Source organism: Dendrobates tinctorius, unplaced genomic scaffold (assembly GCF_039654945.1).
Source record: "Dendrobates tinctorius isolate UK_male_01 unplaced genomic scaffold, ASM3965494v1 ptg000015l, whole genome shotgun sequence".
Taxonomy (NCBI): domain Eukaryota; kingdom Metazoa; phylum Chordata; class Amphibia; order Anura; family Dendrobatidae; genus Dendrobates; species Dendrobates tinctorius.
In genome coordinates, this window is record NW_027361683.1 from 44,024,868 (window position 1) to 44,052,724 (window position 27,857).

The 27,857-nt window shown below is 46.6% G+C and overlaps 1 protein-coding gene across 3 annotated transcripts in view; it reads left to right on the top strand.

The window, feature by feature from the left end:
• Positions 1 to 597: 597 nt before the first annotated feature.
• GMEB1 (glucocorticoid modulatory element binding protein 1) overlaps positions 598 to 27,857 on the top strand; it is a 37,773-nt gene continuing 10,513 nt past the window's right edge. The window contains exons 1-7 of one of the 3 annotated variants that reach the window (XM_073564094.1): positions 598 to 754; positions 934 to 1,092; positions 12,446 to 12,525; positions 12,604 to 12,728; positions 13,323 to 13,426; positions 13,511 to 13,665; positions 13,776 to 13,904. In XM_073564094.1, coding sequence (XP_073420195.1) covers positions 965 to 1,092; positions 12,446 to 12,525; positions 12,604 to 12,728; positions 13,323 to 13,426; positions 13,511 to 13,665; positions 13,776 to 13,904 — 721 coding nt within the window. In that variant the 5' untranslated portion in view covers positions 598 to 754; positions 934 to 964. Of the gene's footprint in view, positions 842 to 933; positions 1,093 to 12,154; positions 12,341 to 12,445; positions 12,526 to 12,603; positions 12,729 to 13,322; positions 13,427 to 13,510; positions 13,666 to 13,775; positions 13,905 to 27,857 lie in introns of those variants that run through there. The other 2 variants (XM_073564102.1, XM_073564109.1) reach the window with 2 other exon arrangements.

Genomic DNA, 27,857 nt, shown 5'->3' on the forward strand with positions numbered 1-27,857 from the left:
GCTCAGCGGAGGCTGCACGCCGGCGCTGACAGGATCCTGACACTCAGGACAGACGTACTGGCTCAGTGAGCAAGTACAGTGCGGTGTTCCTGACACCCTCACTAGGGAGCCGTCTAGAATGGAGGGGCTAAACGGAGGGCCACACAATATCACCTCCAATCTAGTCCCCTCACTAGGGAGCCGTCTAGAATGGAGGGGCTAAACGGAGGGCCACACAATATCACCTCCAATCTAGTCCCCTCACTAGTGAGCTGTCTAGAATGGAGGGGCTAAACGGAGGGCCACACAATATCACCTCCAATCTAGTCCCCTCACTAGGGAGCCGTCTAGAATGGAGGGGCTAAACGGAGGGCCACACAATATCACCTCCAATCTAGTCTCATCACTAGTGAGCTGTCTAGAATGGAGGGGCTAAACGGAGGGCCACACAATATCACCTCCAATCTAGTCCCCTCACTAGGGAGCCGTCTAGAATGGAGGGGCTAAACGGAGGGCCACACAATATCACTTCCAATCTAGTCCCCTCACTAGGGAGCCGTCTAGAGCGGAGGGCCACACAATATCACCTCCAATCTAGACACAAGCGGAACGCCACCCTGGACTCGGCTGCACGTTTTCTGCAGGTCACGTGATTTACCACAGGACCGGAAGTGTCGGCGACGCGCAGTGTTGTTGTCACGCATGCGCGGCTGCCTGAGATCCGGGAATCTTGGGGTGTGGAGCTGCTGGCGTCCCTGGAGGTGGAGGCTTTCAGGTGATCTTCTAGGGGGGATTGTGTTCTAGTCTCCGTGCACTTGGCACTGGCTGGGCGCCCGAAGGAGGATGGCGGACAGTTGGGCAGGTAGACATTGTGCTGTAGTATGCCTGCACATGTAATGGGGGCTCTGTGAGGTGAGAAGTCTGCAGCTGAAGTATAATTGTATTTCTCGTCAGGTCACCAACTGGATCTAACCTGATGTGACACATGGCGAACGCTGCGGTGACTATCCCCATGGGGGATGTGGTGGTGATCCCCAGCGACTGCACCGAAGGGGAAGATCCAGAAGATACCAAGACGCAGGTCATCCTGCAGCTGCAGCCGATCCCCCATGGGTAAGACGATGGCCGACATTGCCGCTGCCTCCGTGTACGGACGCTTTATGCCACTGTGACTGCGAAAAACGTCCTAATGGCGGAGTGTGACTGTATGTTAGGGCCCCTCGTTATAGGGAGCCCATCGGGTCCCCAGGTGCTGTGAAATCTCCATGGTTAGGTTGTGCAACCTTATTCCTGCATTAAAATGATGTGTTTGTTGGAGTATTTAAATGCACCTACTTGTGCAAACTCCTACATACCGTCAGGCAATATGTAAGATCATACTGACTAGTCGGAGGGATGTTTCATCTTCTGGACTAATTCCTATAATCACACCCGCAGGGTAGGATTAGGCTGGAGATGTAAACACTAGCCCATCGGGCTAGGCCACATATATTTGTATATTGGCTGTGGCAGTATACAACTGATTTTGTTCAAATCGCTGCAGATACAAGAAGCAAGATTTACAAGAAGCACATTATTAATTCAGGAATAAGGTTGCACAACCTAATGGTGGCGATTTAACAGTTCTTGTGGACCCGATGAGTTCTCTTTAACTAAAGAAAATACCAGACATACAAATGACACTGGAAATTTTTAGTTGCACACAATGTGAACTAGGTTTCATTACAGCCCTGCCTTTGAATGTACTACCCATTTTCTACAGGTACTCAAGAGGCGTAGCTAGGGGGGGGGCAAAACTTCTGAGTGGGTCCCTAACCAGGTAACCTTGTTTAAAACTGGTGAAATAGTTCAGTTTTCCAGTCTTTTCTATCTGGCCCAGATTGGCATGACAACTTCTTTCAGCCAGGACTCAGCTGCAGAAATTACAACAGACACATTTCATATTTTCAGCACTGTCCCCAATGGGACTATTCTCGACCTGCACATACTTTTCATCATGCTGATCCCAATACTGAGCAGTTTCTGCACTATATGTCCCTATTACTGCACATACTGTGTAGTTCTGTGTGACCTCTAAATTCTAAAGCAACTCTCTAGAACAGGGTTCCCCAACTCCAGTCTTCAAGGCCCACCAACAGATCATGTTTTCAGGATTTCCTTAGTATTGCTCAGGTGATAATTGCTTCACCTGGGCAATACAAAGGAAATCCTGAAAACATGATCTGTTGGTGGGCCTTGAGGACTGGAGTTGTGGAACCCTGCTCTAGAATATAATGCCATGTGCACGTGCCCTTGAAAACAGTGCCCACGTTAAGTAACAGTGCCCTTCGTGTGCCCTTTTACCAGTCACAGTAACCTGAGTTCCCCTACAGCAATAAGTGCCCACTTTACATTTAATAATGTCCAGAGTCTTCCCTCTGTACAGCTCCCCTATACACAGTATGATTCCCCCTCATTGCATATATACTGACCCTATAGTATCCCTCAAACGAATGGCTCCAACACCATATGATGGCCCAGTCACTGTAATCCCCACATTGTATGATGGCCCCCTAGATAGCCTCCATATAGTATAATGCACCAGATAGTCCCCAATATAGTATAATGAACTCCCCATAGTCCTCAATATAGTATAATGCAATCCCCATAGCATGGCTGTAAAGTCAGTAAGCCAAACCTCCGACGACTCAATTTCCCTGACACCGACACCCTCATACATGGCTCATGTTTAAGTGATAAATTTACTGTAGTAAAATGGTAGCATCAGGCTTTTAATCATTATTATGATACAATAATCAAGCCATTTAGATAGAACATAAAATATATTTATTGGAATACAACTTTAGAACAAATTTCTTTTGCACATTTACAGTTCATTATACACTATGCAGTAAGCGGAAAAAAAACAGTTTTCAACAGAAACGTACTGAATAACATTTGTGCAGTCTATGAATTCTGAGAAATAGTATCGCCTCCATCAGATCCTCCTTCATAGATGACTTCAAATCTGACCTAATAATTTTAAGGCTAGAGAACAACCTCTCTACACTAAATTGGGTTGGTGGCAAAGTAGTAACCACATGGGCAACATCTCTAACAATTTCAGGGTATAAAGGAATTGCCTCATGCACAGTCAGTTTTTGAACGATTGAACTCTTCTACTTCTTTGAGAAAAAAGTGAAAAATGTTGCTGAAATATGGTCAATCTGTTTTCTATGGGAGTGGAATCTTTTTCCCCTACGGCAACGCTTTGCCTGCTCCATGTCGTCAAAATACTTGTCGAAATAAAACTCCTCATTTGATGAGGATGAAAAAACAGCAGCAGAAGCACTGGCAAGAACCGAGTCCTCTTGCTCTTGGCCGTCCTGTAGCCCACTCATCCTAACTGCTACCTCAATCAGAGCTTCTTTTCCTTTAGTAAGCTGTTGATTATCCTGCATTATACGATGACTCTGGTCCACATGAACAGCTATCAGAAGAATTTTATTTTCTAATAGCAGTGTCTCTCCGTTTCATTGAAGCAGCAATACCATCTATGATTAAACCTCCTCTTTGGGACAGGCAAAACAACAAGTTCTTCCACTCCTTTATGAAAATGCCAGGAGTTAAATCCTCAGCTTGTAACTTTTTAGTCACTGTAAATGGGTGATGAAGCAATTCCTTCAGTTGAGCCACCTGTACCCATTGACCTTCATGTAGTGTTACCTGAGGGTTGGCCATATCTACTAGGAAGGGTTTCGGCTCAAGTAATCGCTCAATCATTAAATAGGTGCTGTCCCACCGAGTGGCTTGAACCACAATTGCCCTTTTTCCAGCATGTCTCTTCAAGATGGGTTCTGGTAGCAAAAGCCAATTTCCTCACTTTGCTAATCAGAATTCCAGCATGTTCCTCTTGCAGACTGTCTCTTATTGCCAGCTCTGCAGCGTGTGCACAAAACAGTGCATGTGATGAATAGGAAAGAGGTGTGAAGCAGCTTCAACAAGATCATCTAATTGTAAAGAATCATTTTGTTGTTCTTCTGTAGTTATATCCTGTTTGTTCCTTCATTATCGGAACAGGACGGTGGCCTTCCATCTCCAACATACTGAATGTGAAATGTTCTTCTAACTGCTGTTCACCTTCTTTATTCTCATTCATCAGTTTAATTGTACTTATCATGTTTCAAGTATCACTTACAATAGCAAGAACTTGTTCTTTTGTGAGTTCATAATCTTGCAGAACTTTTTCCACTAAGGTCTGGAGAAACTGGCTGTTGTGATGAGTTTCAGTATCTTTTACTGCCAGCATCTAAGTAACAATTTTTTTTGTTGTCACGTATCGAACGTTGATAACAAAATAGTTAACTATGTGACGTGCAGGCATCCATTTTAAGAAACGAGTCTTTTTAAGATCTTCCTTTTGGTTAAGGGCTTCTTCATTCACTAATTTTCTAAAACTTTCTCGTTCCAGAGAAACACCAAGTTTGGGGGCCATTTCTCCATTAAGAGCTGGAAAAGCTGGTCGTGCTAATAATGATAATGGTATACTGTCCTTCGCAACAAGCTCGATGAGCTGTCTTTTAAACACATCTGCTGTCGTCGTTACAGTAACTTTGTCACTTACAAAATATCTTGTAACTGATGTTTGTGACACTCGTTCCTCCTCCTTTGCCTAGCGGGAAGTGCTGGGTGCAAGTTTCTTGGTGCTGCTGTAATCTTTTTTTTAATCACAGCTTTGTAAACTTCTGGGTGGCAGCGTTGTAAATGTGTTTTAAGATTAGAAGCTCTTGAAGGAGCATTTTTACCAGTGCCTGAGCATGCACTGATTTTGGCATCACAGCATTTGTTTTCCTCTGGGTCACTTATACACTGACACACACAATGTTTATCTTGAGGCACTGTTAAATGCTCAACTACAGCTGACTTCATAAGATGCTTCTTAGACATTTTGTAATTATGTAAATTTGCTCACAAAATATTGATGTTGATTGATTGAAAATAATCTTTGTCCTGTAAAAAAAACCAATGTATATTGTAATTCTTGCAAGAATAGGGAATCATGCACTGCATAATTTAGGATAGAAATAAAACAATCTTTGCATAAATCAATAGGACAGATCAGTATAAAGTTTGTAAAATATGTTGTTCGATAGCTTTACTCTGAACTTTCAATGTCAGGCTTATCTTGGGGTACAGCTCACTAAATGCTTCACGTCATATTTCCTCACAGTCTATGAAGAGGGAGGAAGCATGTTTGTTCTGAATCATATTCCAGAACACACACACAAATGTGTATGTCCTCATCTACCCTGTTACTGTATTTCCGGATATGAGATGTTAGAAAACAGTTTTTCCCCTTATATTGTATGTATAGTGTATATAAGTCATCATAGCAGCTAATTTCTCCAAACGTAAGCTAAGAGGAAAGACAAACTAAAACATCAAGCATACAGAGACAAAAAAAAAAAATATATATATATATATATATATATATATATATATATATATATATATATATATATATATATATATATATATTATTATTTTTTTTTTTTTTTTTTAAGAAGTACTTACCTTCCTTAATCAGGATTAAGCAGGACTGCTTTTCTGTTGAATCCAGAAGTTCTTAGATGAATGCAGGCATTCCTTTCGTGTGTTTTGTTGTTTTTGCTACTTATCATGAACATAACTGCAGCACAGATTCATCTCAGTCTAGACCTTAGATCAGGAATAGGACAGACATTGATCGGACATTTCATAACTTCCCAAATTCGTATGAAAAAAATATTCCTCACAAACTGCATTGAACTACTGTACCCAATTTATTATATTTTAGGAGTCAGAGTTGGTCTATTTTTTACCGACTCCACAGCCCTGCCCCACAAGCAGACTCTACAGTATAATGCACCCCCCATATGCAGACTCTATACTATAATGCACTCCCCCCTCATAGGCAGACTCTATACTATAAAGCAGTGGTCCCCAACCTTTTTTGCACCAGGGACCGGCTTGAACCAAGACCATTCTTCCATGGCCCGGCGGGGATGGAGGTGTGACAGGGGCGGGGCTTTGGTCATAAGGGGGCGGGGCTATGGACGCGGTTGTAGTTTAGCAGTGCATATTTATCATTTAATTATAACATTTTTAATGTGACTCAACTCACCATAGGTTTTGAATGAGTGGGAGCACCTGGCTTGTTTCTGTTTCAGTGGGAGCACTGGGCTACTTCTACTGATGACCGTCACTGCTAATGATGATTGGAACCTACAAGGAAATGGAGCATTGAGCACTTAAGAACAATTGTACTGGAGTACTGTACATGCTGATTATTTTCTAATCATCAGAAAATGTATGTGTGGTCCCCCCCCGTCCAGCTCTGTGTGGCTCCCCCTGTTGTATGCATGGCTCCCCTGTCCCATCCTGTATACATGGCTCTGCTCCCACTCTCCCATCCTGTATACATGGCTCCGCTCCCATCCTGTATGCATGGCTCCGCTCCCACTCTCCCTCCCTTGTATACATGGCTCCGCTCCCACTCTCCCTCCCTTGTATACATGGCTCCGCTCCCACTCTCCCTCCCTTGTATACATGGCTCCGCTCCCACTCTCCCGGCCTCCCTTGTATATATGGCTCCGCTCCCACTCTCCCGGCCTCCCTTGTATATATGGCTCCGCTCCCACTCTCCCGGCCTCCCTTGTATATATGGCTCCGCTCCCACTCTCCCTCCCTTGTATATATGGCTCTGCTTCCACTCTCCCGGCCTCCCTTGTATATATGGCTCCGCTCCCAGTCTCCCTCCCTTGTATATATGGCTCTGCTCCCATTCTCCCTCCCGTGTATATGGCTCCGCTCCCATTCTCCCTCCCGTGTATATGGCTCCGCTCCCATTCTCCCTCCCCTGTGTATATGGCTCCGCTCCCATTCTCCCTCCCCTGTGTATATGGCTCCGCTCCCATTCTCCCTCCCCTGTGTATATGGCTCTGCTCCCACTCTCCCTCCCTTGTATATATGGCTCCGCTCCCACTCTCCCTCCCCTGTATATATGGCTCTGCTCCCATTCTCCCTCCCCTGTGTATATGGATCCGCTCCCACTCTCCCTCCCTTGTATACATGGCTCCGCTCCCACTCTCCCTCCCTTGTATACATGGCTCCGCTCCCACTCTCCCGGCCTCCCTTGTATACATGGCTCTGCTCCCACTCTCCCGGCCTCCCTTGTATATATGGCTCTGCTCCCACTCTCCCGGCCTCCCTTGTATATATGGCTCCGCTCCCACTCTCCCGGCCTCCCTTGTATATATGGCTCCGCTCCCACTCTCCCGGCCTCCCTTGTATATATGGCTCCGCTCCCACTCTCCCGGCCTCCCTTGTATATATGGCTCCGCTCCCACTCTCCCGGCCTCCCTTGTATATATGGCTCCGCTCCCACTCTCCCTCCCTTGTATATATGGCTCTGCTTCCACTCTCCCGGCCTCCCTTGTATATATGGCTCCGCTCCCAGTCTCCCTCCCTTGTATATATGGCTCCGCTCCCATTCTCCCTCCCCTGTGTATATGGCTCCGCTCCCATTCTCCCTCTCCTGTGTATATGGATCCGCTCCCACTCTCCCTCCCCTGTGTATATGGCTCTGCTCCCACTCTCCCTCCCTTGTATATATGGCTCCGCTCCCACTCTCCCTCCCTTGTATATATGGCTCTGCTTCCACTCTCCCGGCCTCCCTTGTATATATGGCTCTGCTCCCATTCTCCCTCCCGTGTATATGGCTCGGCTCCCATTCTCCCTCCCCTGTGTATATGGATCCGCTCCCACTCTCCCTCCCCTGTGTATATGGCTCTGCTCCCACTCTCCCTCCCCTGTGTATATGGCTCTGCTCCCACTCTCCCTCCCCTGTGTATATGGCTCTGCTCCCACTCTCCCTCCCCTGTGTATATGGCTCTGCTCCCACTCTCCCTCCCCTGTGTATATGGCACTGCTCCCACTCTCCCTCCCCTGTGTATATGGCTCTGCTCCCACTCTCCCTCCCCTGTGTATATGGCTCTGCTCCCACTCTCCCTCCCCTGTGTATATGGCTCTGCTCCCACTCTCCCTCCCCTGTGTATATGGCTCCGCTCCCATTCTCCCTCCCCTGTGTATATGGCTCCGCTCCCACTCTCTCTCCCTTATATTTATGGCTCCGCTTGGCTCCCCCATCCTCCCCATCATACTTACCCTCACGTCGCTGAACTTCCTTCCCGTCGCTGCACATCCCTGCATCTCGCGGCGCTTCAGCTTCTTCCTGTGCGGAGCGGTCACGTGCTACCGCTCATTAAGGTCCATGAATATGGACGCTACGCCTATGGGAGATGAGTGGCGTCCATATTCATGACCTTAAATGAGCGGTAGCACGTGACCGCTCAGCGCTGGATGAAGCCGCCGCGGGATGCAGGGTGAGTATCAGCTGCTGCACCGCCCCTCGGCTCCCCTTGTGTCCGCGGACCGGCATGGGCACTGCAACGGCCCAGTGCTGGGCCGCGGACCGGCGGTTGGGGACCCCTGCTATAAAGCACTCCCGATAGGGAAACTCCATATAGTATAATGCACCCCCATAAAAATTAAATAAATCCAATCACCTCTCCTCCTTGTTCCTCCGCTGCTCCGAGTACCAGCACATCTCTGAACGTCAGGCTCCGAGTAATGATGTCATCGCGACCCCTGTCAGTGTCTGAGACGTCAGACGCTGAGAGGGGGGTGATGGGAGAGGGAGCGTGACGCTACTTCTCATCAATGTGGTCAGGTGTATCTGCACCTTGCTGATACAGTTGCACTTGCGATGACGGCCATGGGAGGTGCCCACTGATACCACCGGGCCTCCCAGCCTGCTCAGGGGCCCCATAGTGGCCGTGTGACAGAGCAGGGAGATTGATTCTCCCTGCTCTGCTACAGAATGTAACTGTATCCGCGTGCTGTGCACGCCAATACCGTTACAGTAGCGGAGCTCCAGGTGGGCCCCCTAAGTGCGCTGGGTGTTTGCTCTCCCGGTAGTTATTCTACAGCATAGGGTGTAGATGCAGCAGAGTTGCACATGGAATATCCGCTGCATATTACTGTATGAATGTTAGGAATGATATTTCAGTCTCTTGCACCTGCTGTAGGTAAAATCTGCAGAATAGACATATGCTTCATGCATGGTGTGTATTGAGTGTTTTATATTTGTCAGTAAGACATTTACCAATAATGCGTTGAAAATTCTGCTTGCATTAGCAACTAGGAATGATGTAAGTAACCAATCTACAGCATGTCAATTTATTCAGTGGATATCATTGCAGATTTCGCCATTTGCAATACAGAAGTAGAAATGTGCGTAAATTCTGCTGAATTTCCACCAGGGCTGTGGAGTCGGTAAGCCACAGTTGCGACTCCGACCCCTGGATTTTATCAGGCTCCGACTCCGACTCCGGCTCCTTCATAAATGGCCAATTCATAACAACAAATTTACTGTTGTAAAATATTAAACATCGTGCTTATTCAGTTTCTCACCATCATATAAGTAATCAGACCACTTAGAGCAAAAACTGCATTTATTAGAATACAATTAGAATATAGCAAATAACTTTTATAAACTTTTCTAAACTGTAAGTTAATATGCAATAAACACTTTTATGCAGTTAATAAGAAGAAATCTATAAATTTGTCCTCAGAAAAAGTATTGCCTCTGTCAGATCCTCCTTCATGGATGCCCTCAAATCTGATCTAATTATTTTGAGAGCAGAGAACAACCTCTCTACACTAACTTGTGTTGGTGGCAAAGCAGTAACCACTCGGGCAACATCTCTGACAATGTCAGGATACAGAGGAATCGCTTGTTGCACTGTTATTTTTGATGAACGGTCAAATTTCTCAATTTCTATTAGTGCACATGAAAAATTCTGCTGAAATGTACTGGCTGTGTTCCTTGATGGGGATGACTCTTCTATGCGGGAACGCTTTGCACGGTCCTTGTGATCCAAATATTTTTTTAAATTAAATTCTTCATCAGTTGATGATGAGGGTGAAGATGTGGCAGGACGACCAAATTCTTCTTGTTCCTCCTGACTGTTCTGCAACCCTTTCATCCTTACTGCTATTTCAAACAGAGCTTCTTTTCCTTTACTTAGCTGTTGATCTTCTAGAAGAATCCGATGCATTGGGTCTACATAAACAGCTGCCAAAAGAATGTTATTTTGTAATAGTAGCTCCTCTCTCCGTTTCATTGATGTAGCAATGCCACTTGCAATTAACCCTCCTCTTTGGGACAGGCGAAACATCAGGTTCTTCCACTCCTTTAAGAAAATACCTGGAGTTAAGTCCTGCTTGTAATTTTTTAGTCACTGTAAATGGGTGCTCTAGCAATTTTTCCAGCTCAGTCACCTGATTCCACTGACTTTCATTTAGCGTCAGTTGAGGGTTAGCCATGTCTACAAGAAAGGTTTTCATTTCAACCAAGAGCTGAATCATTAAGTAAGTACTGCCCCATCGTGTGGCTTGATCAATAATTGCCCCTTTTCCAGCACGTCTCTTCAAAATTGAGTCAACTTTAGGGGTTCTGGCAACAGTAGCCAATTTTCTCACCTTGCCAATCAGTGCAGCAGCATGTCCTTCTTGCAGACTGTCTCTTATAGCCAGCTGTAGCGTATGCACAACACAGCGCATGTGATGAATGAAAGAACATATTGACACAGTTTCAACAAGATCATCTAAACTATTATGTTGCTGTTCATCTGAAGCAACTTCAGTTTGCTCCTCAGTTACAATACTCTGTTCCTCTATTTCAAACATTTCTGTGTCTGTGGACCCAGAATGTTCTTCTAGCTGCTGGTCACCATCATTACTCTCATTCATTAGCTTAATAGTACTTATCATATTTGAAGCTTTGTCAGTTACGACAGAAAGAACTTGCTCTTTTTTAAGTTCATAGTCTTGCAGAACCTTTTCCACCAAGACCTGGAGAAACTCACTGGTGTGATGAGCTTTGGTGTCTTTTACTGCCAATGTCTTGGTAACTATTTCATTTTTGTCACAAACAAATCGGACATTGATGGTAAAATAGTTCACTCTGTGACGTGTGCAGGCATCCATTTTAAGAAACAGAAAGCGTCCCTTAAGAGTTTTTTTAAGTTCTTCCTTTTGTTTAAAAGCTTCTTCGATTACTAATTTTCTAATACTCTCTCTCTCCAGAGAAACACCAAGCTTGCGGGCCATTTCCCCATTCAGACACATAAAAGCTGGTCGTGAAAATAATTAAAGAGGCACACTATCCTTTACAACAAGCTCTATGATCTGTTTTTTAAATGTATCTACTGTCATTGTCACAGTAACTTTGTCACTGACAAAATATCTTGCAACTGATGGCTGCAAAGTTCTCTGCTCCTTTGTTTGGCTGGAAGAGCTGGGCACTGGTTCATTGGTTTGGATGCAGTCTTTCTCATCCACTGCTTTCAGTACTTCTGGATGAAAGCGCTGTAAATGTCTCTTTAGATTAGAAGCTCTGGTAGGAGCATTTTTTATCTTTGCCTGAATATGCACTCATCTTGGCTTCACAGCATTTGTTTTCGTCTGGATCATTTGTCATACACTGACAGACATAATGTTTTCTATCTTGAGTGATGGTGAAATGTTCAAATACAGCTGATTTAATGTGATGCTTCTTTGACATTCTCAGATTTTTAATTCTGCATTCACAATCCAAATGACAATTGTTTTTCCTAAAAACAATTGTACAAAATTATTGCCAGGTCGTACAACTGATATAGTGGTCAGTAATACTGTTATTATTCCTCATGTACTCTCAGTTAACTGATGCAAAGTTTGTTGAAAGGATAATACTTCTTACAGTCTTCCTCTTCTGAGTAGCAGGCAGCTGTGAGATGCTTGGAAGACGCACACCTAGTATGATCTAGTCTAGAGGAGGAGCTTTACTACTAAGAATTTGCAACACATTTTCACTTTCAGTTTCATACATTGTAAGTAGGGGGGTTGGGGCAGCATGAGGTTAACCAAGTATAAGATTAGATAAGGGCAGTGGAGAACAGTGACACACAAGAAGTAAGAAATTGTCTCTATCTCCAGCAGAACTGCTTATCACTGTTGTTCATAGTTTGATAGAACATATATATTTGAGTAACATTTATAAAATTCATATGAAACTTCAATTATGAAATATTAATACATTTTTTTTTTAAAGCTGGAGTCGGTACATTTCTACCGACTCCGACTCCAACCAAAACTAACTCCGACTCCGACTCCACGACTCCGACTCCGACTCCACAGCCCTGATTTCCACAATGAAATGTTGGAGGTCTGCAATAGAAAGCTCTCATGGGACACATGCACATAGCAGATTCCCAACCATAGTGAGCTGCTTTGCAGGGTAAACAATAAGGCACAGTTGAGGCCAGTACGAAATAAACAATTTATTTTGTTATTTTATATCATGGACCTCACCTTAATAACAACTTCTACTGTATTTATTCAGAATGTATGAGGAGATGGCTGACACGAACGCTGCTGTTGTATCATTGGAGACTCACACTCTGAAGATGGGAGATACACTGGGTAAGAAAAAGAACACTAATCCACTTGTACTCACAAGAGGAACATTTCAATTAAGTATGTTACTGTATTTCCATGTAGATGGTTCCACAGTGGATTTGAGTGATGACATTGACATTGCATATCCGATCACTTGTGGAGACAGCAAGGCAGTTTTACTCTGGAAGAAATTTGTATGTCCTGGAATTAATGTCAAGTGTGTGAAGGTAAATTTCTCGAAATGGTTTTGTTGTTGGGGGGGGTTGTATGAAAATACTAAATAACATATATTTTATGATTTTTACTGTTAAAGATTGCTCAAAGGGGTTATCCCAACATCACAAGTTGCCAATCCATCCCACCAATGTCGACCTATGCGGCTCTTCAGAATGGATGGCTATACACTCACACCACTGTTCCATACATAGAAATAGATGGCTTTCTTTACTCCTCTACACCCATTAAAAATGTAATTTAGTGGAAGAAATTATCTATAGGACCCCCTTTTTATTTACTTGCCTTTGTAAAAGTGAGAACCCTTGGAGACTAACTCTTTAGCGGGGTATACCTGCATGGATAGTGTCTTTTTTTTTTTTTTTTCTTCAGTATGTAATGTGTTTTTCACATATCATTGATTAAAAATGGAAAGACAACCATTAAGATAAATAGTACCCTTTAGTACATATAGCAGCTCTATCACAATGTACAATTGTCTTTTAGGATAGGAAAGATATGCACTTTTTACTCGTTTATTTCAACCTATTTTTCTCGTAGTTGCTGATATTAATGCTTTTTATCCTTTTTCACCCTTCTTTATTTAGTTTAATGAGCAGCTGATTAGCCCTAAGCACTTTGTTCATTTGGCTGGAAAATCAACTTTAAAGGATTGGAAAAGAGCAATTCGCCTTGAAGGAGTCATGTTACGGTAAGGAGTTTGTGAACACTTTCCTAAGAATCTTTATCATATTTCATGTAGTTCTGTGGTAATAGTATTCCCATTACATTGCAGAAAAATGATGGATTCAGGCCAGATTGATTTTTATCAGCATGAGAAACTCTGCACCAACACATGCCGAAGCACTAAGTTCGATCTGCTCATTAGTAGTGCTCGTGCCCCTGTTCCCGGACAGAGCAATGTTGTGCAGAGCCCACCCACAGGGGAAGGTATGCATTTACGTGCTTGAAGCTCCTTGTTGCTTCTGAAGATGGCATAGGTTGTAACAGAAAATATCTGGCACACATGTCTTGGTAATACCTGCTGTTTTAATCTAAAGGGCCTCTATCTATGGTGACTTTATCAGAGGAGACTATGGAAGATGGTACTATTGACTGGGGCTCAGGACTCACTGCTACAGTACAGATGAACAGAGATGACCGAGGCAAAAAGGATGAGGAGATATCTGGTAGGAAAATTCAGATTTGTGTATCCACTGTTTGTTTATTTTTTATTGGAATCAAGTATCGTATTGGAGTGCTTGCCATCTCCTATAGTAACATTTTAAGGGAAAGTCGTCAATAAATTCCTTGTTAAAGCATTGCATAATATAAATCATTGCTAGGACATACACAAATGCGTAGGATAGCAAAGAAGTAGTGGTATATTGCTAAGATGTAACCAACAAAAAAAATAGCACTCTGTAGTGCTACAGCATGCAAACATGAAATATATGAAATTTGATTTACATTACTACTCTGGAAAATAACAAAAATTGAGAATACTTAGTGCATAAATTGGCCAAATCATGTGTACCCGGCAGCAACGATAAGGCGATTCTCATTGCTGGGAACCTGCCTAATGTAAATCCTCTTTTTAGGCCTCTTTCACACGTGAGTATCCAGTACATGTGACCGTTTTCACACGCACCAGAGACACTTACACACGTAGACTCATTCAAGTGAATGGGTATGTGCACGTCAGTGTGTTTCCACAGTCCGTGTGTCCATTGGTAAAATCCGGTGACGTCCATTTTTTTAACAGCAGCACTGACCGAAAAACATCCCACACACGGATGACATCGGTTGTCATCGGTGTGAACACGTACCAACGCCTAGGAAGCAGCGGTACTGTTAGCGCTGTTCCAAGGCGCCCGATGCTGAAGACTGCTATCACTGTCCTCCCTTTTCCCTTCACTGATGACAGCACACCTGAGAGAGGGATCTGCCCCGCCAGGACATGAACCTACCGAAATATAAGGGGCGGTACCTCTCGCCCGCTTCAGTTGGGTTCCTGTCCTGGATGTGAATCCCGTACGGCGGCGATGCCAGTCATGGGAGAAAGGTCCCGGGTCCATCCCGGCGCGGGAAGAACAGGTTCCATACTTGTAGCACTGGCCGTCGGGCATCTGGAAGCGCAGTCCACGGGTCCCCCTCGGGCTTGGTGTTCGTTAGGGCTAGGGCTGAGATTAGGGTTAGGGGTGTGTTGGGGTTAGGGTTGGAGTTAGAATTGGGGGGTTTCCACTATTTAGGCACATCAGGTGCTCTCCAAATGCAACATTGCGTCTCATCTCAATTCCAGCCAATTCTGCGTTGAAAAAGTCAAACGGTGCTCCTTCCCTTCCAAGCTCTGCCATGCGCCCAAACAGTATTTTACCCCCCCATATGGGATATCAGCCTACTCAGGACAAATTGCAAAACAACTTTTGGGATCCAATTTCTCCTGTTACCCTTAGGAAAATAAAAAATTGGGGGCAAAAATATCATTTTTGTGGAAAAAAAATGATTCTTTTATTTTCACGCCCGGGCGTTATAAACTTCTGTTGAAGCACTTGGGGGTTCAAAGTGCTCACCACACATCTAGGTAAGTTCCGTGGGGGGGTCTAGTTTCCAAAATGGGGTCACTTGTGGGGAGTTTAAACAGTCTAGGCACATCAGACGCTCTCCAAACACGACATGACACCCGCAGACCATTCCTTCAAAGTCTGCATTCCAAATCATCACTACTTCCATTCCGAGCCCCGACGTGTGCCCATACAGTAGTTTTCTCCCACATATGAGGTATCAGCGTACTCAGGACAAATTGGACAACAACTTTTGGGGTCCAATTTCTCCTGTTACCCTTGGGAAAATAAAAAAATTGGGGACTAAATGATCATGTTTGTGGAAAAAATACGATTTTTTTATTTTCATGCCCGGGCATTATAAACTTCTGTGAAGCCGTTGGGGGTTCAAAGTGCTCACCACCATCTAGATAAGTTCCTTAGGGGGTCTAGTTTCCAAAATGGTGTCACTTATGGGGGGGTTTCCACTGCTTTGGTACATCAGGGGTTTTCCAATCGTGACATGGTGTCCGATCTCCATTCCAGCCAAAAAAGTCAATTGGCGCTGCTTCCCTTCTGAGCTCTGCTATGCGCCCAAATAGTCGTTTACACCCACATATGGGGTATCAGCGTACTCAGGACAAATTGCACAATAACTTTTAGGGTCCTGTTACCCTTGGGAAAATAAAAATTGGGGGTGAAAAGATCATTTTTGTGGAAAAATGATTTTTTAATTGTACCGCTGTATGTTATAAACTTCTGTGAAGCCCTTGATGGTTCAAAGTTCTCACCACATATCTAAATAAGTTCCTTGGGGGGTCTAGTTTCCAAAATGGAGTCACTTGTGGGGGGTTTCCACTGTTTAGGTACATCAGGGGCTCTCCAAACGTGACATGGTGTCCGATCTGAATTCTAGCCAATTTTGCATTGAAAAAGTCAAACGGCGCTCCTTCCCTTCTGAGCTCTGCCATGCGCCGAAACAGTGGTTCCCCCCCACATATCAGGTATCAGCGTACTCAGGACAGACTGCACAATAACTTTTGCAGTCCAATTTCTCCTGTTACCCTTGGTAAAATAAAAAAAATTGAACCTGAAGTATTTTTTTTTGTGAAAAAAAGTTAAATGTTCATTTTTTTTTTTTTTTAAATATTCAAAAATTTCATGTGAAGCACCTGAAGGGTTAATAAACTTCTTGAATGTGGTTTTGAGCACCTTAAGGGGTGCGGTTTTTAGAATGGTGTCACTTTTGGGTATTTTCTATCATATAGACCCCTCAAAGTGGCTTCAAATGTGATGTGGTCCATAAAAATAAAATGGTGTTGCAAAAATGAGAAATCGCTGGTCAACTTTTAACCCTTATAACTTCTTAAGAAAAATTTGGGTTCCAAAATTGTGCTGATGTAAAGTAAACATGTGGGAAATGTTACTTATTAAGTTTTTTGAGTGCCGTATCTCTGTGATTTAAATGCATAAAAATTCAAAGTTGGAAAATTGCGAAATTTTCAAAATTTTCGCCAACTTTCCGTTTTTTTTTCACAAATAAACGCAAGTTATATGAATGAAATTTTACCACTAGCATGAAGTACAATATGTCACGAGAAAACAATGTCAGAATCACCAGGATCCATGGAAGCGTTCCAGAGTTATTACCTCATAAAGGGACAGTGGTCAGAATTGTAAAAATTGGCCCGGTCATGAACGTGCAAACCACCCTTGGGGGTTAAGGGATTAATCTTTATTTCCAGGACGTCCCCCTGATAGCACCATGGAGGACGTCTTCCTCCTCCTTACAGGGACAGGAAAGCACACGAGAGGTTAAAAGGCCCCGTCCCACCCCTTTCCCTCAGTGTCTTTCCTGTCCCTGCACGGAGGGACATACGAGAGGAGCAGGAAGATTACCCGAGGGCGCAGGGGGATCGGGCGGCCGGTCCAATCCTTCCCCCTGTCATGATGCCCAGGGCCGACACTTCCCGGGGGGGGAGTCCCTCTGCCCCAAAGCCAGGAGCAGGACGTCGCTCCTGGAGGAAGCCGCTCCTCCCGGTGAGAGGCTCTCAAATCCAGGCCGCGCGGCAGTTGCGGCTGGAAGCGCTTGCCCCGCACGCAGCCGGCGGTGTGGGCGCCGGCGAGAGAGATCCCGGGGCAGCTGGAGCCGGGTCCCTGCAATGGGCGCCGCCATTGCAAGACGCTCGGGGGGGCGGGGCTTCAGAACAGGAAGCGGAAGGGGCCGGCGCGCGGCGATGACGTCACGCGCCGATTTGGAAACAGCGCGCCAGCAGCCTGGGACGCCAGCAGCCCGCCGCACGCCAGCAGCTCGCCGCAGACCAGGAGTTCACCGCACGCTAGCAGCTCACCGCAGGCAACAGCTGCTTCACTGGTATGGACCCAGAGGCGTCAGCCGACAGAGGGGTAAGTGCGCCTGGCGCAATCCAACCCCCACACGGCCTTCCCCGCAGCCCAGGACAACTGACCCGACTATCCCTGTTCTGTATCGTACAGGAGAAGGGTACCCCAGCCCCCCCCGACAGAGGTTAAGGACTCTGTAAAGGCCACATCTAAGTCTGTCAGATGCCCGGTTTGCAGGGTAAAGCTGCCAGACAACTATACCAAGACTCTCTGCGGACCCTGCAAGTCAAGGGTCGTAAGAGACGAGCAGCCGTCCCTCCTGGCCGAGATGCGATCCTTGATTCGGGAGGAAGTACAGGCCTCCAGATCCAGTCTCTCACGGCAGCAGTCCCCTAGTCCGGGGCCAAGCCGGAAGCGGCCGAGGTGGGAGATGGAGCTAGCCTCGGAGACAAGTTCGCCTGAAGGGTCAGACCCCCGGAACTCGGATCCCGAGGAGGGGGAGATCCCGACTGACAGGAGGGACCAAGGCAGGAAATACCTGTTTAAGTTAGAGGACACCGAGGACTTGGTGCAGGCGGTAAGGAACACCATGCAGGTAGAGGATGTTCCAAAACCGCAGTCCCGACAGGACCTGATGTTTGGGGGACTGGTCGCTCGGAAACAAACTGTGTTCCCCGTAATCGAACACATTTAGACAATGGAAGAATGGAAAGAGGCAGAACGGCGACTTGTACTGTCTCGGGACTTTAAGAGCCGACTGCCCTTTGACCCAGAGGAAACACGATTGTGGGAGGAAATTCCTAAAATCGATGTTCCTGTAGCTAGGGTAACCAAAAAAAAACGCCATCCCCTTCAAGGACTCATCAAGTCTCAGAGACCCGATGGATCGGAAGGCGGATATTCTGTTAAAGAGAACATGGGAATCGGCAGCTGCCCTTACTAAGGTTAACATAGCAGCCACCTCAGTGGCCAGGTCCATGTTCCTATGGGTGGGGCAGTTGGAAGAGCATTTATCCAACAAGACCCCTAGATCTGAGATCCTAGCTTCCCTCCCTCTGATGAAATCAGCCACTGCGTTCCTTTCAGCTACATCGGCCGAATCAGTAAGATTCGCAGCCAGAAACGGCTCCCTTTCCAACGTAGCTAGGCGAGCGGATTGGCTGAAGTCTTGGTCTGGGGATAACGCTTCAAAGGCAAAGCTTTGCTCCATCCCTTTTTCAGGCTCAAGGGTGTTCGGGCCAGCTCTAGATAGCATCCTAGAGCAGGTGTCTGACAAAAACAAGGGGTTTCCAGAAGGAAAACCCAAGCGTCCCCAGTCCTTTCGTAGAGGGTCCTTTTTCAGGAGACAGACCGATTTTAGGAGCCAGGGTAGATCCAACAGGGGCTCCTTTAGAAACACTCAGAGCCAAGGGGGGAGAAGCAAGGCCCCTCTTTTTGCGTCATCCTCCAGGTCTAGAAGGCAATGACGCCATAGGTGTCGGGGGAAGACTGCGACGATTCGCAGCAAGGTGGCGCCAGGTAACCCAGAACCGGTGGGTCCTCAGAACCATCACAGAAGGGTACAGCATAGAATGTTATTCCCCTCCCCCCGACAGATACATCGCCCCCACCGTAGTCCCGGAAGACTCTACCATGTGGGCAGACCTACAGGACCTGCTCCGGTCAGAGGTCATAGTGCCAGTTCCGCAGCAGGAGAGGGGAAAAGGTCATTACTCTTCCCTATTCTCCATTACAAAACCATCTGGCGAGGCCAGAACAATTATAAACTTAAAACCCCTAAATGCTTGGGTGGTATACAAAAGGTTTCGAATGGAATCAATACGCTCAGCAATTCAACTTATAGACAGGGATGCTGTCATGTGTACTCTGGACCTGAAGAGTGCATACTATCAGGTCCCCATCCATCCCGCATCTCAAAGCCTATTAAGATTCGCAATCAGTCTACCTTCCCGGACCTGCCACTTCCAGTTCCAGTGCCTTCCGTTCGGGCTGGCTTCGGCCCCCCCGAATATTTACAAAGCTGGTAGCAGAGGTGGTAGCCTACCTGAGAAAGCAGGGAGTCATTATAATACCGTATCTAGACGACTTTCTCCTAGTCACAGGATCAGAAGAGAGGCTCATCCAGGACAGAAGCCGAACGATCAGAACACTGGAGTATCTCTGGTGGCTGATCAACGACCAGAAGTCAGACCTAAAACCAGAAAGCTGGAAGATCTTCCTGGGAGTCCTTCTGGATTCAAGAGACAGAATATCCCGGCTACCGAGAAAAAAGCAGCAGACAATTCAAGACAGAGTCAAGGGACTACTGAGACACCGCTCCTCCATAAGAGGTGCAATGGAAGTTCTGGGTCTGATGACTGCTTGCATTCCATGCGTCAGATGGGCCCAGTCCCATTCGAGGTCCCTGCAAAAGGAAATCCTCGCAGGATGGAACAGGCGTCACGATTCTCTCGACGGGCCCATATTCTTACCAGACACAGTAAGAAGATCCCTGAGGTGGTGGATACAGCCCCAGAACTTACAGGTGGCGTGCTATGGACAACTTTGCCGTACGTGGTAATCACCACAGACGCCAGTACGTGGGGATGGGGAGCCCACGTAGAAGGGAGAATTTTTCAAGGAAGATGGCCGGTCAGCATCAGAAGCAGATCCTCCAACTTCAGGGAGCTCTATGCGGTCTGGGAAGCCCTGCGTCAGAACCGGTCGGTAGTGAGAAATCGACATGTCCGGATATTGTCCGACAACACAACGGCAGTCTCATTCCTGAAACACCAGGGAGGTCCGAGACATCGACCACTCCAGGCACTCGCAGGTCGAATATTCACCTGGGCAGAAGAGGTGGTCCTCTCCATAACGGCAATCCACCTAGAGGGTTCTCAGAACGTAGTAGCAGACTATCTAAGCAGACGACGGGTCAGCCCGACAGAGTGGGAGCTAAACGAAGAAATCTTCCATCAGCTTTGTCAGCGTTGGGGAACCCCCAGTATAGACCTGTTTGCAAACCGGAAGAACTCAAAGGTCGCTAGATTCTACTCCTTGAACCCAGCAGATCACCCGGAAGAAGTAGATGCCCTGAGCCAGGCCTGGACGGAACCCCTCTTGTATGCATTCCCGCCACTGGCGCTGATACCGGCGGTACTCAGGAAGATCTGCGAGGACCGCGCATCGGTGATATTAATAGTGCCATACTGGCCAAAGAGAAGCTGGTTTCCGCTGCTAGGAGCCATGGCAGTAGGAAACCCAGTCGAGCTACCCCTGAAGGGAGATATTATCCACCAGGGGCCGATTCGCCATCCAGACCCAGCAAGGCTACGCCTCTCGGCATGGATCCTGAAAGGGACATCCTGAGAGCAAAGGGCTTATCTGAGCAGGTCATATCCACTCTACTGGCCAGCAGGAAACCGGTAACATCCGCAATCTACAGAAAAATATGGAAGAGATTCTGCCTGGAAGGTGGCAGGTCCGACCTCTCGGCAGGTACCCCTGACCTCCCTAGTGTCCTAGACTTTCTGCAGTCGGGATATAATAAGGGGCTTAAACCTAGCACGTTAAAGGTCCAGATCTCGGCTTTGAGCGCCTTCTTCGACTACCCTTTAGCCTCCCATACTTGGGTGGTAAGATTCATAAAGGCCACGCAGCGTCTTCGCCCCACAATTAAGCAGCTCACCCTGCCCTGGAACCTCGGCCTGGTACTCAGATCTCTATGTAGGGACCCCTACATGCCTAGTGATAGAATGTCCATATCGACTCTCTCTCGAAAGACGGCTTTCCTCGTAGCCATCACCACGGCCAAAACAATAGGGGAGATCCAGGCCCTGTCCACCAAGGATCCATATCTCCAGATCAGAGACGATCATATAACCTTAGGATTAGATCCGGCTTTTATTCCCAAGGTAGCCTCTTACCAGAATATAAATCAGGAGATAGTGCTACCATCCTTCTGCAGCAATCCCCGCAATGAGAAAGAACAGCGTCTCCACTCCCTAGACGTAAGACGGGCAGTTATAAGCTATCTAGAGGCCACCAATGACTGGCGTATTGACTCAAACTTGTTCATCCTCTTCGGGGGTAAAAATAGGGGGAGAAAAGCCTCTAAGGCGTCCTTCGCAAGATGGATCACATCAGTAATTTCAGACGCCTACTAGGTCGGAAGGCGCCAACCCACCAGATACCTTAAGGGCCCACTCTACTAGGGCAGTTTCAGCCTCCTGGGCCGAGCACGCAGGCGCCTCAGTCGAGCAAATTTATAGAGCGGCAACCTGGGCCAGCCTGAATACATTTTGCAAGCACTACAAACTTGACGTGCTATCAGGCCAACATACCGCATTTGGGAGAAAAGTTCTCCAGGCGGTGATCCCACCCTGAGGAGGTGCTTTGGTACTCTCCATGGTGCTGTCAGGGGGACGTCCTGGAAAATAGGTATTAGACCTACCGGTAATGATGTTTCCAGGAGTCCATCCTGACAGCACGGGTAGTTCCCTCCCTGTTATGTTATGTTTTGTTAAGTTATGTCATATGATGTAATATGATGATACCATTAAAAGAGTTATAGCATTATCCACGCTGTGGTTCTTGTTAAGTCACTGAGGGAAAGGGGTGGGACGGGGCCTTTTAACCTCTCGTGTGCTTTCCTGTCCCTGTAAGGAGGAGGAGGACGTCCTCCATGGTGCTGTCATGATGGACTCCTGGAAACATCATTACCGGTAGGTCTAATACCTATTTTTCATTATTGACTTGATATGCTCGTGCTCCGGGGTGGCCTTTGGGTGGGTGGAGTATTCATGTGTATGGCTTCTGACAGGTCACTGAGCTGTCCCCTATTTTACATAATATATATATGGAGAGAATTTAAAAAAATAAAAACAGCTGCAGCAGGCGGGCAGCGGCACCTGTGCTTCTGCATGATCACATTTGTAAAGTGCATTTACTTCTTTTATGTGTTGCTATAAAGTTGTAAAAAGAATAGCATCTGAAAATGGCGGTGCCATCTTGCTAAAGGAAAAAAAAATGGCTTCCACTTGGAGGAGACATTTTTTTTTTCTCTAGCAAGATGGCACTGCCTGCACAGTAGCAGCTATTGGATCGCCGATAGCTGCCACTGCGCAGGTACGGTCTGCGCCATTTTGAGACTCTGTAAATAAATTTATTAAAAAAAGTGTCTCAAAATGGCGCCTGCCGCGCCTGCACAGTGGCAACTATCGGCAATTCAATAGCGCTGCCTGCGCAGTAGCAGCTATCTTGCTAGAGAAAAAAAAAAAATTGCCTCCTCCAAGATGGTGCCGCCTGCGCCGTAGCATCTATGGTTTCGCAAATAGATGCTACTGTGCAGGTGCGGCCGGCGCCATCTTAGTGGAGGCTGCTTTTTTTTATTCTAGCAAGTTGACACTGTCATTTTGAGGTGCTTTTTTTTTTTTTTTTTTTAAATGAATTTATAGCATCAGATAAAAGAATTAAATGCACTTTACACATGTGATCATGCTGCAGCGTCGACGCCTGCCTGCTGCAGGTGATGATTTCATTTTTTTCCCCTCAATATTCTGCATTTTATTTTTCGGACTATAAGATTCACTTTTTTCCTACAAAAATTTGGATGAAAATGGGAGGTGTGTCTTATAGTTCGGATGTTACTGTGGCTGGTGGGGGAGGGACAGCTGCGGAGGAGCGGGCCACAGGAGGCCGGAGTCGTCTGCTGCAGCTAACTCCTGTGCCCGCAGCTAAAGAGAGTTGAATACTCATTGCTCCCCACTCCCATAATCCCATCGACCTCTATGCACTGAAGCCGGGGCCAAGAGGTGGGAGGGACTATGGGCGTGGAGAACTGTGAATATTAATTTCTCTTTAACCCCTTCCCGACCAGTGACACAGCATATGTGTCATGAAAGTAGGTGCCAATCCGACCAATGACGCATATGCTGTGTCATGACTTGAAAGCCCCCCTGCGGATCGGGTGACCGGGGTCAATGAAAGGTCACCCGACCCGCAAGTACAGGGGGCTTTGTACTTCGCCCCCCCTGTGGCTGCGATCTCTCTGATCGGCTGTTTCACTTTTAACAGCTAATCAGATTGATAATAATAATTCATCAATGAAATTTGATGAAATGTTACAATCCAGCCGATGCTGCAGTAGCACCGGACATGGCTGGAGACACCGACCCGACCCCTCCCACCGGCTAACGGGCGATCTGCCCTCCGCCCCACCCAATGACAGCGGCGATTTGCTGACTCTTTCATGATCTGCTCCCCCCAGCTTCCGATACTTTCACAGTGATCAAAATAAAAAAAGTAAATAAATTCCCCCTTTATCACCCCCATAGGTAGGCACAAATAATAAAATAAAGAAATTATTTTTATTTTTCCATTAGGGTTAGGGGTGGAATTAGGGTTAAGGTTGGAATTAGGGTTAAAATTAGGATTAGGGGTGGGTTGGGGTTGGGGTTAGGGTTAGAGGTGTGTTGGGGTTAGGGGTGTGGTTAGGATTGGAGTTGAAATTGAGGGGTTTCCACTGTTTAGGCACATCACAGGGTCTCCAAACGCGACATGGCGCCACCATTTATTCCAGCCAATTTTGCGTTCAAAAAGTCAAACTGTGCTCCCTCCATTCCCAGCCCCGACTTGTGCCCAAACAGTGGTTTACTCCCACATATGGGGTATCAGGAAAAATTGCACAACAACTTTTGTGGTCCAATTTATCCTGTTAGCCTTGTGAAAATAAAAAAAATTGCGGGCTAAAAAATAATTTTTTGAGGAAAAAAAATGATTTTTTTATTTTCACACCTCTGCGTTAGAAACTTCTATGAAGCACTTGGGGTATCAAAGTGCTTACCACACATCTAGATAAGTTCCTTGAGGGGTCTAGTTTCCAAAATGGGGTCACTTGTGGGGGGTTTTCTACTGTTTAGGCACATCAGGGGCTCTGCAAACGTAACGTGACGCCCGCAGACCATTCCATCAAGTTGGCATTTCAAAACGTCACTACTTCCCTTCCGAGCCCTGACGTGTGCCCAAACAGTGGTTCCCCCCCCACATGTGGGGTACCAGCGTACTCAGGAAAAACTGGACAACAACTTGTGGGGTCCAATTTCTCCTGTTAGCATTGTGAAAATAAAAAATAGCTGGCTAAAAAAAATCATTTTTTGAGGGAAATTTTTTTTTATTTTCACTGCTTTGTGTTATAAACTTCTGTGAAGCACTTGGGGGTTCAAAATGCTCACCACACATCTAGATAAACTCCTTGGTGGGTCTAGTTTCCAAAATGGGGTCACTTGTGGGGGGTTTCTACTGTTTAGACACATCAGGGGCTCTGCAAACGCAACCTAACGCCCGCAGAACATTTCATCAAAGTCTGCATTCCAAAATGGCGCTCCTTCTCTTCTGAGCTCTCTCATGCACCCAAACAGTGGTTCCCCCCCACATATGGGGTACCAGCGTACTCAGGACAAACTGGACAACAACTTTTGTTGTCCAATTTATCCTGTTAGCCTTGTGAAAATAAAAAAATAGCTGGCTAAAAAATAATTTGAGGGGAAAAAAAATTATTTTTTATTTTCACTGCTCTGCGCTATAAACTTCTGTGAAGCACTTGGGGGTTCAAAGTGCTCACCACACATCTAGGTTCATAGATTGTAAGCTTGCGAGCAGGGCCCTCATTCCTCTTGGTATCTGTTATGATCTATGTGACTCTTGTTATGCTGTAATGTCTATTGTCTGTACAAGTCCCCTCTGAAATATAAAGTGCTGCGGAATATGTCGGCGCTATAGAAATAAAAATTATTCTTATTATTATTATTATTATTATGTTCCTTGGGGGGGTCTAGTTTCCAAAATGGGGTCACTTTTGGGGGAGCTCCAATGTTTAGGCATACGGGGGTTCTCCAAACACGATATGGTGTCCGTTAACGATTGGAGCCAATTTTCCATTCAAAATGTCAAATGGCGCTCCTTCCCTTCCGGGCCCTGCCGTGTGCCCAAACAGTGGTTTATGACCACATATGAGGTATCTGTATACTCAGGAGAAATTGCCCACCAAATTTTAGGATCCATTTTATCCTGTTGCCCATGTGAAAATGAAAAAATTGATGCTAAAAGAAAATTTTTGTTGGAGAAATTAAAATCTCAATTTTTTTCCTGTCTCCCATGACGGCACACATGAGAGAGGGGATCCGCCCAGCCAGGACAGGAACCCTACTGAAGATAAAAGGGGCAGTACCTCTCCCTCGCTTCAGTTGGGTTTCCTGTCCTGACAGGGACCCGTGTGCTGAAGACGGCGTGTCAAGATGTCTGTACCTGCCCACCCCCATGCCAGCGTGGAAGATCAGGCAGAACCTGTGCGCTGGGCCTCGGGGATGGAAGCGCCGTCCGCGGGTCCCCCGGGGGCTCAGTGTCCGAGCGGGCGTCAGCGCAGCATGGTCAGGGGTCCAGGGGCTCTTCCATGGCTGCCGCGCCGCCCTCCCCCCTCTGCCGATGTCCAGGAGATCCAGGAGGGGCGGCCGTTCCTGGGTCGCTCCCCTCTGACGTCACGCTCAAGGCACGCTGGGAATGGGCGTGCCCGTGTGACGTAGGGGTGGTGCCGGGATCCAAGATGGCGGCGCCCATGGGGAAAACGCTGGCCGGCAAAAGATCATCCCGGCGGCGTGGCAGAAGGGGTGAGGGGCTGTGAATGGGCACCAGAGGAGGCTTGAGAGTGCAGTGGATCCCTCTCGGATAGAGGGATGACCACAGAAGACGCACTCATGCCCAGAAAACTTCACAAGGCAAGTGGGGCAAGAGAGCAGCGACAGCAGCAGCAAAAGCTCTCGCCAGATGCAGTGCCGAGCCGCCAGCATACCAGAAGTAGCCGCTCAAGTGGTGGGAGCGGCAGTTGTAAACACGACCGGCATGACTCTGAGACGTCCAGAAAAAGCGTCACGAGTGCATCTGAGGAGCCTCCGAGATCGGTACCCTTGATTGACAGCGGTGGTGAGTGATCTACGTGAATGTCACCCTTATGGTAACGGGGTTCCAATTTTTCTGTTTGATCACTAGGGGTTGCTAGCGGCAAAAATAGAGCATGCACCCTATGCAGACACCCGCTGGCAGGTCAGTGGCAGAAAGATCTCTGCGCTGACTGTATAAACAAAGCCATACGGGATGAAATCCCTGATTTGGTGACTAGCCTTAGGGCTATAATACAAGAGGAGGTGAAAAGCTCCCTAAAGGCAGCCCTTAAAAGGGCGAATAAAAGAAGCCGTACAAGGGACTCAGAGGCCTCGCTAGTGCAAAAAGGCCGTGAAAAATCCCTGTCCCCCTCCACCTCCTCTTCCTCTACTCAGTCCTCAGAAGCCTCCTCAGACAGAGATATAGGGGGCCGTCCGTGTTTCCAAAACAGAGGACGTGGAAAAGCTGGTCAAAACTGTCAGGTCTACAATGGGCCTTAAGGAGTAAAAGTCTCCTAAATTATGGGAGGAGGTTATGTTTGGAGGACTGGAGGAAAAGGGAAAAAAAAAACGCACCTTCCCTGTAAATGATAAGATAAAGGCCTTAATTGACAGGGAATGGGCAAAACTCTGAGAGGTCGGGTGCCTTACGTTCTACATCAAAAAGGTGGTACCCATTTAAAAAGACTCAGAAACCTGGGAAAAAATCCCAAAGATTGATGGTGCCGTAGCTAAATCCTCAAAAAAAGTATTTATACCATTAGAGGACTCTGGCGTGCTGAAAGACCCGCTTGATAAAAAAGCAGATGGTTTCCTGAAACATATCCAGGAAGCATCGGCAGGTGGATAAAAACCAGCAATATCTGGTACTAGTACCGCTCGCGCCCTCATGGCCTGGCTACAACAAATAGAGGACCAGATCAGGGATAAAGTTCCTAGGGACGAAATACTGTCTAATCTGACACTGGTACACAGAGCAGTGGCTTTCCTAGCAGATACCTCAGCAGATGCCGCGATGTTAACAGCTAGAGCGGCAAGCTTATCAAATGCAACAAGGCAAACCCGGAGGCTTAAAGGGAGTCCGGGGGATTTGCCATCAAAACATAGACTGTGTTCCATTCCATGTGACGGCCAGTTCCTCTTCGGGAAAAAACTAGAGCAAATTTTGGGGCATGTGGCAGGGGTCATCCCACGGGATATAGGAAAAATTAGGACTTTAAAAGAAGGAGAGGATCGGGCTATATGTTTAAAGGGCCCTCTACTTCCTCCAAAAAAATCTCCCCAATGACATCAGGTCGGAGGTAGGGGGAGGACTTTTTCTCTTCCTTCCTGCCTGGGCAAAATA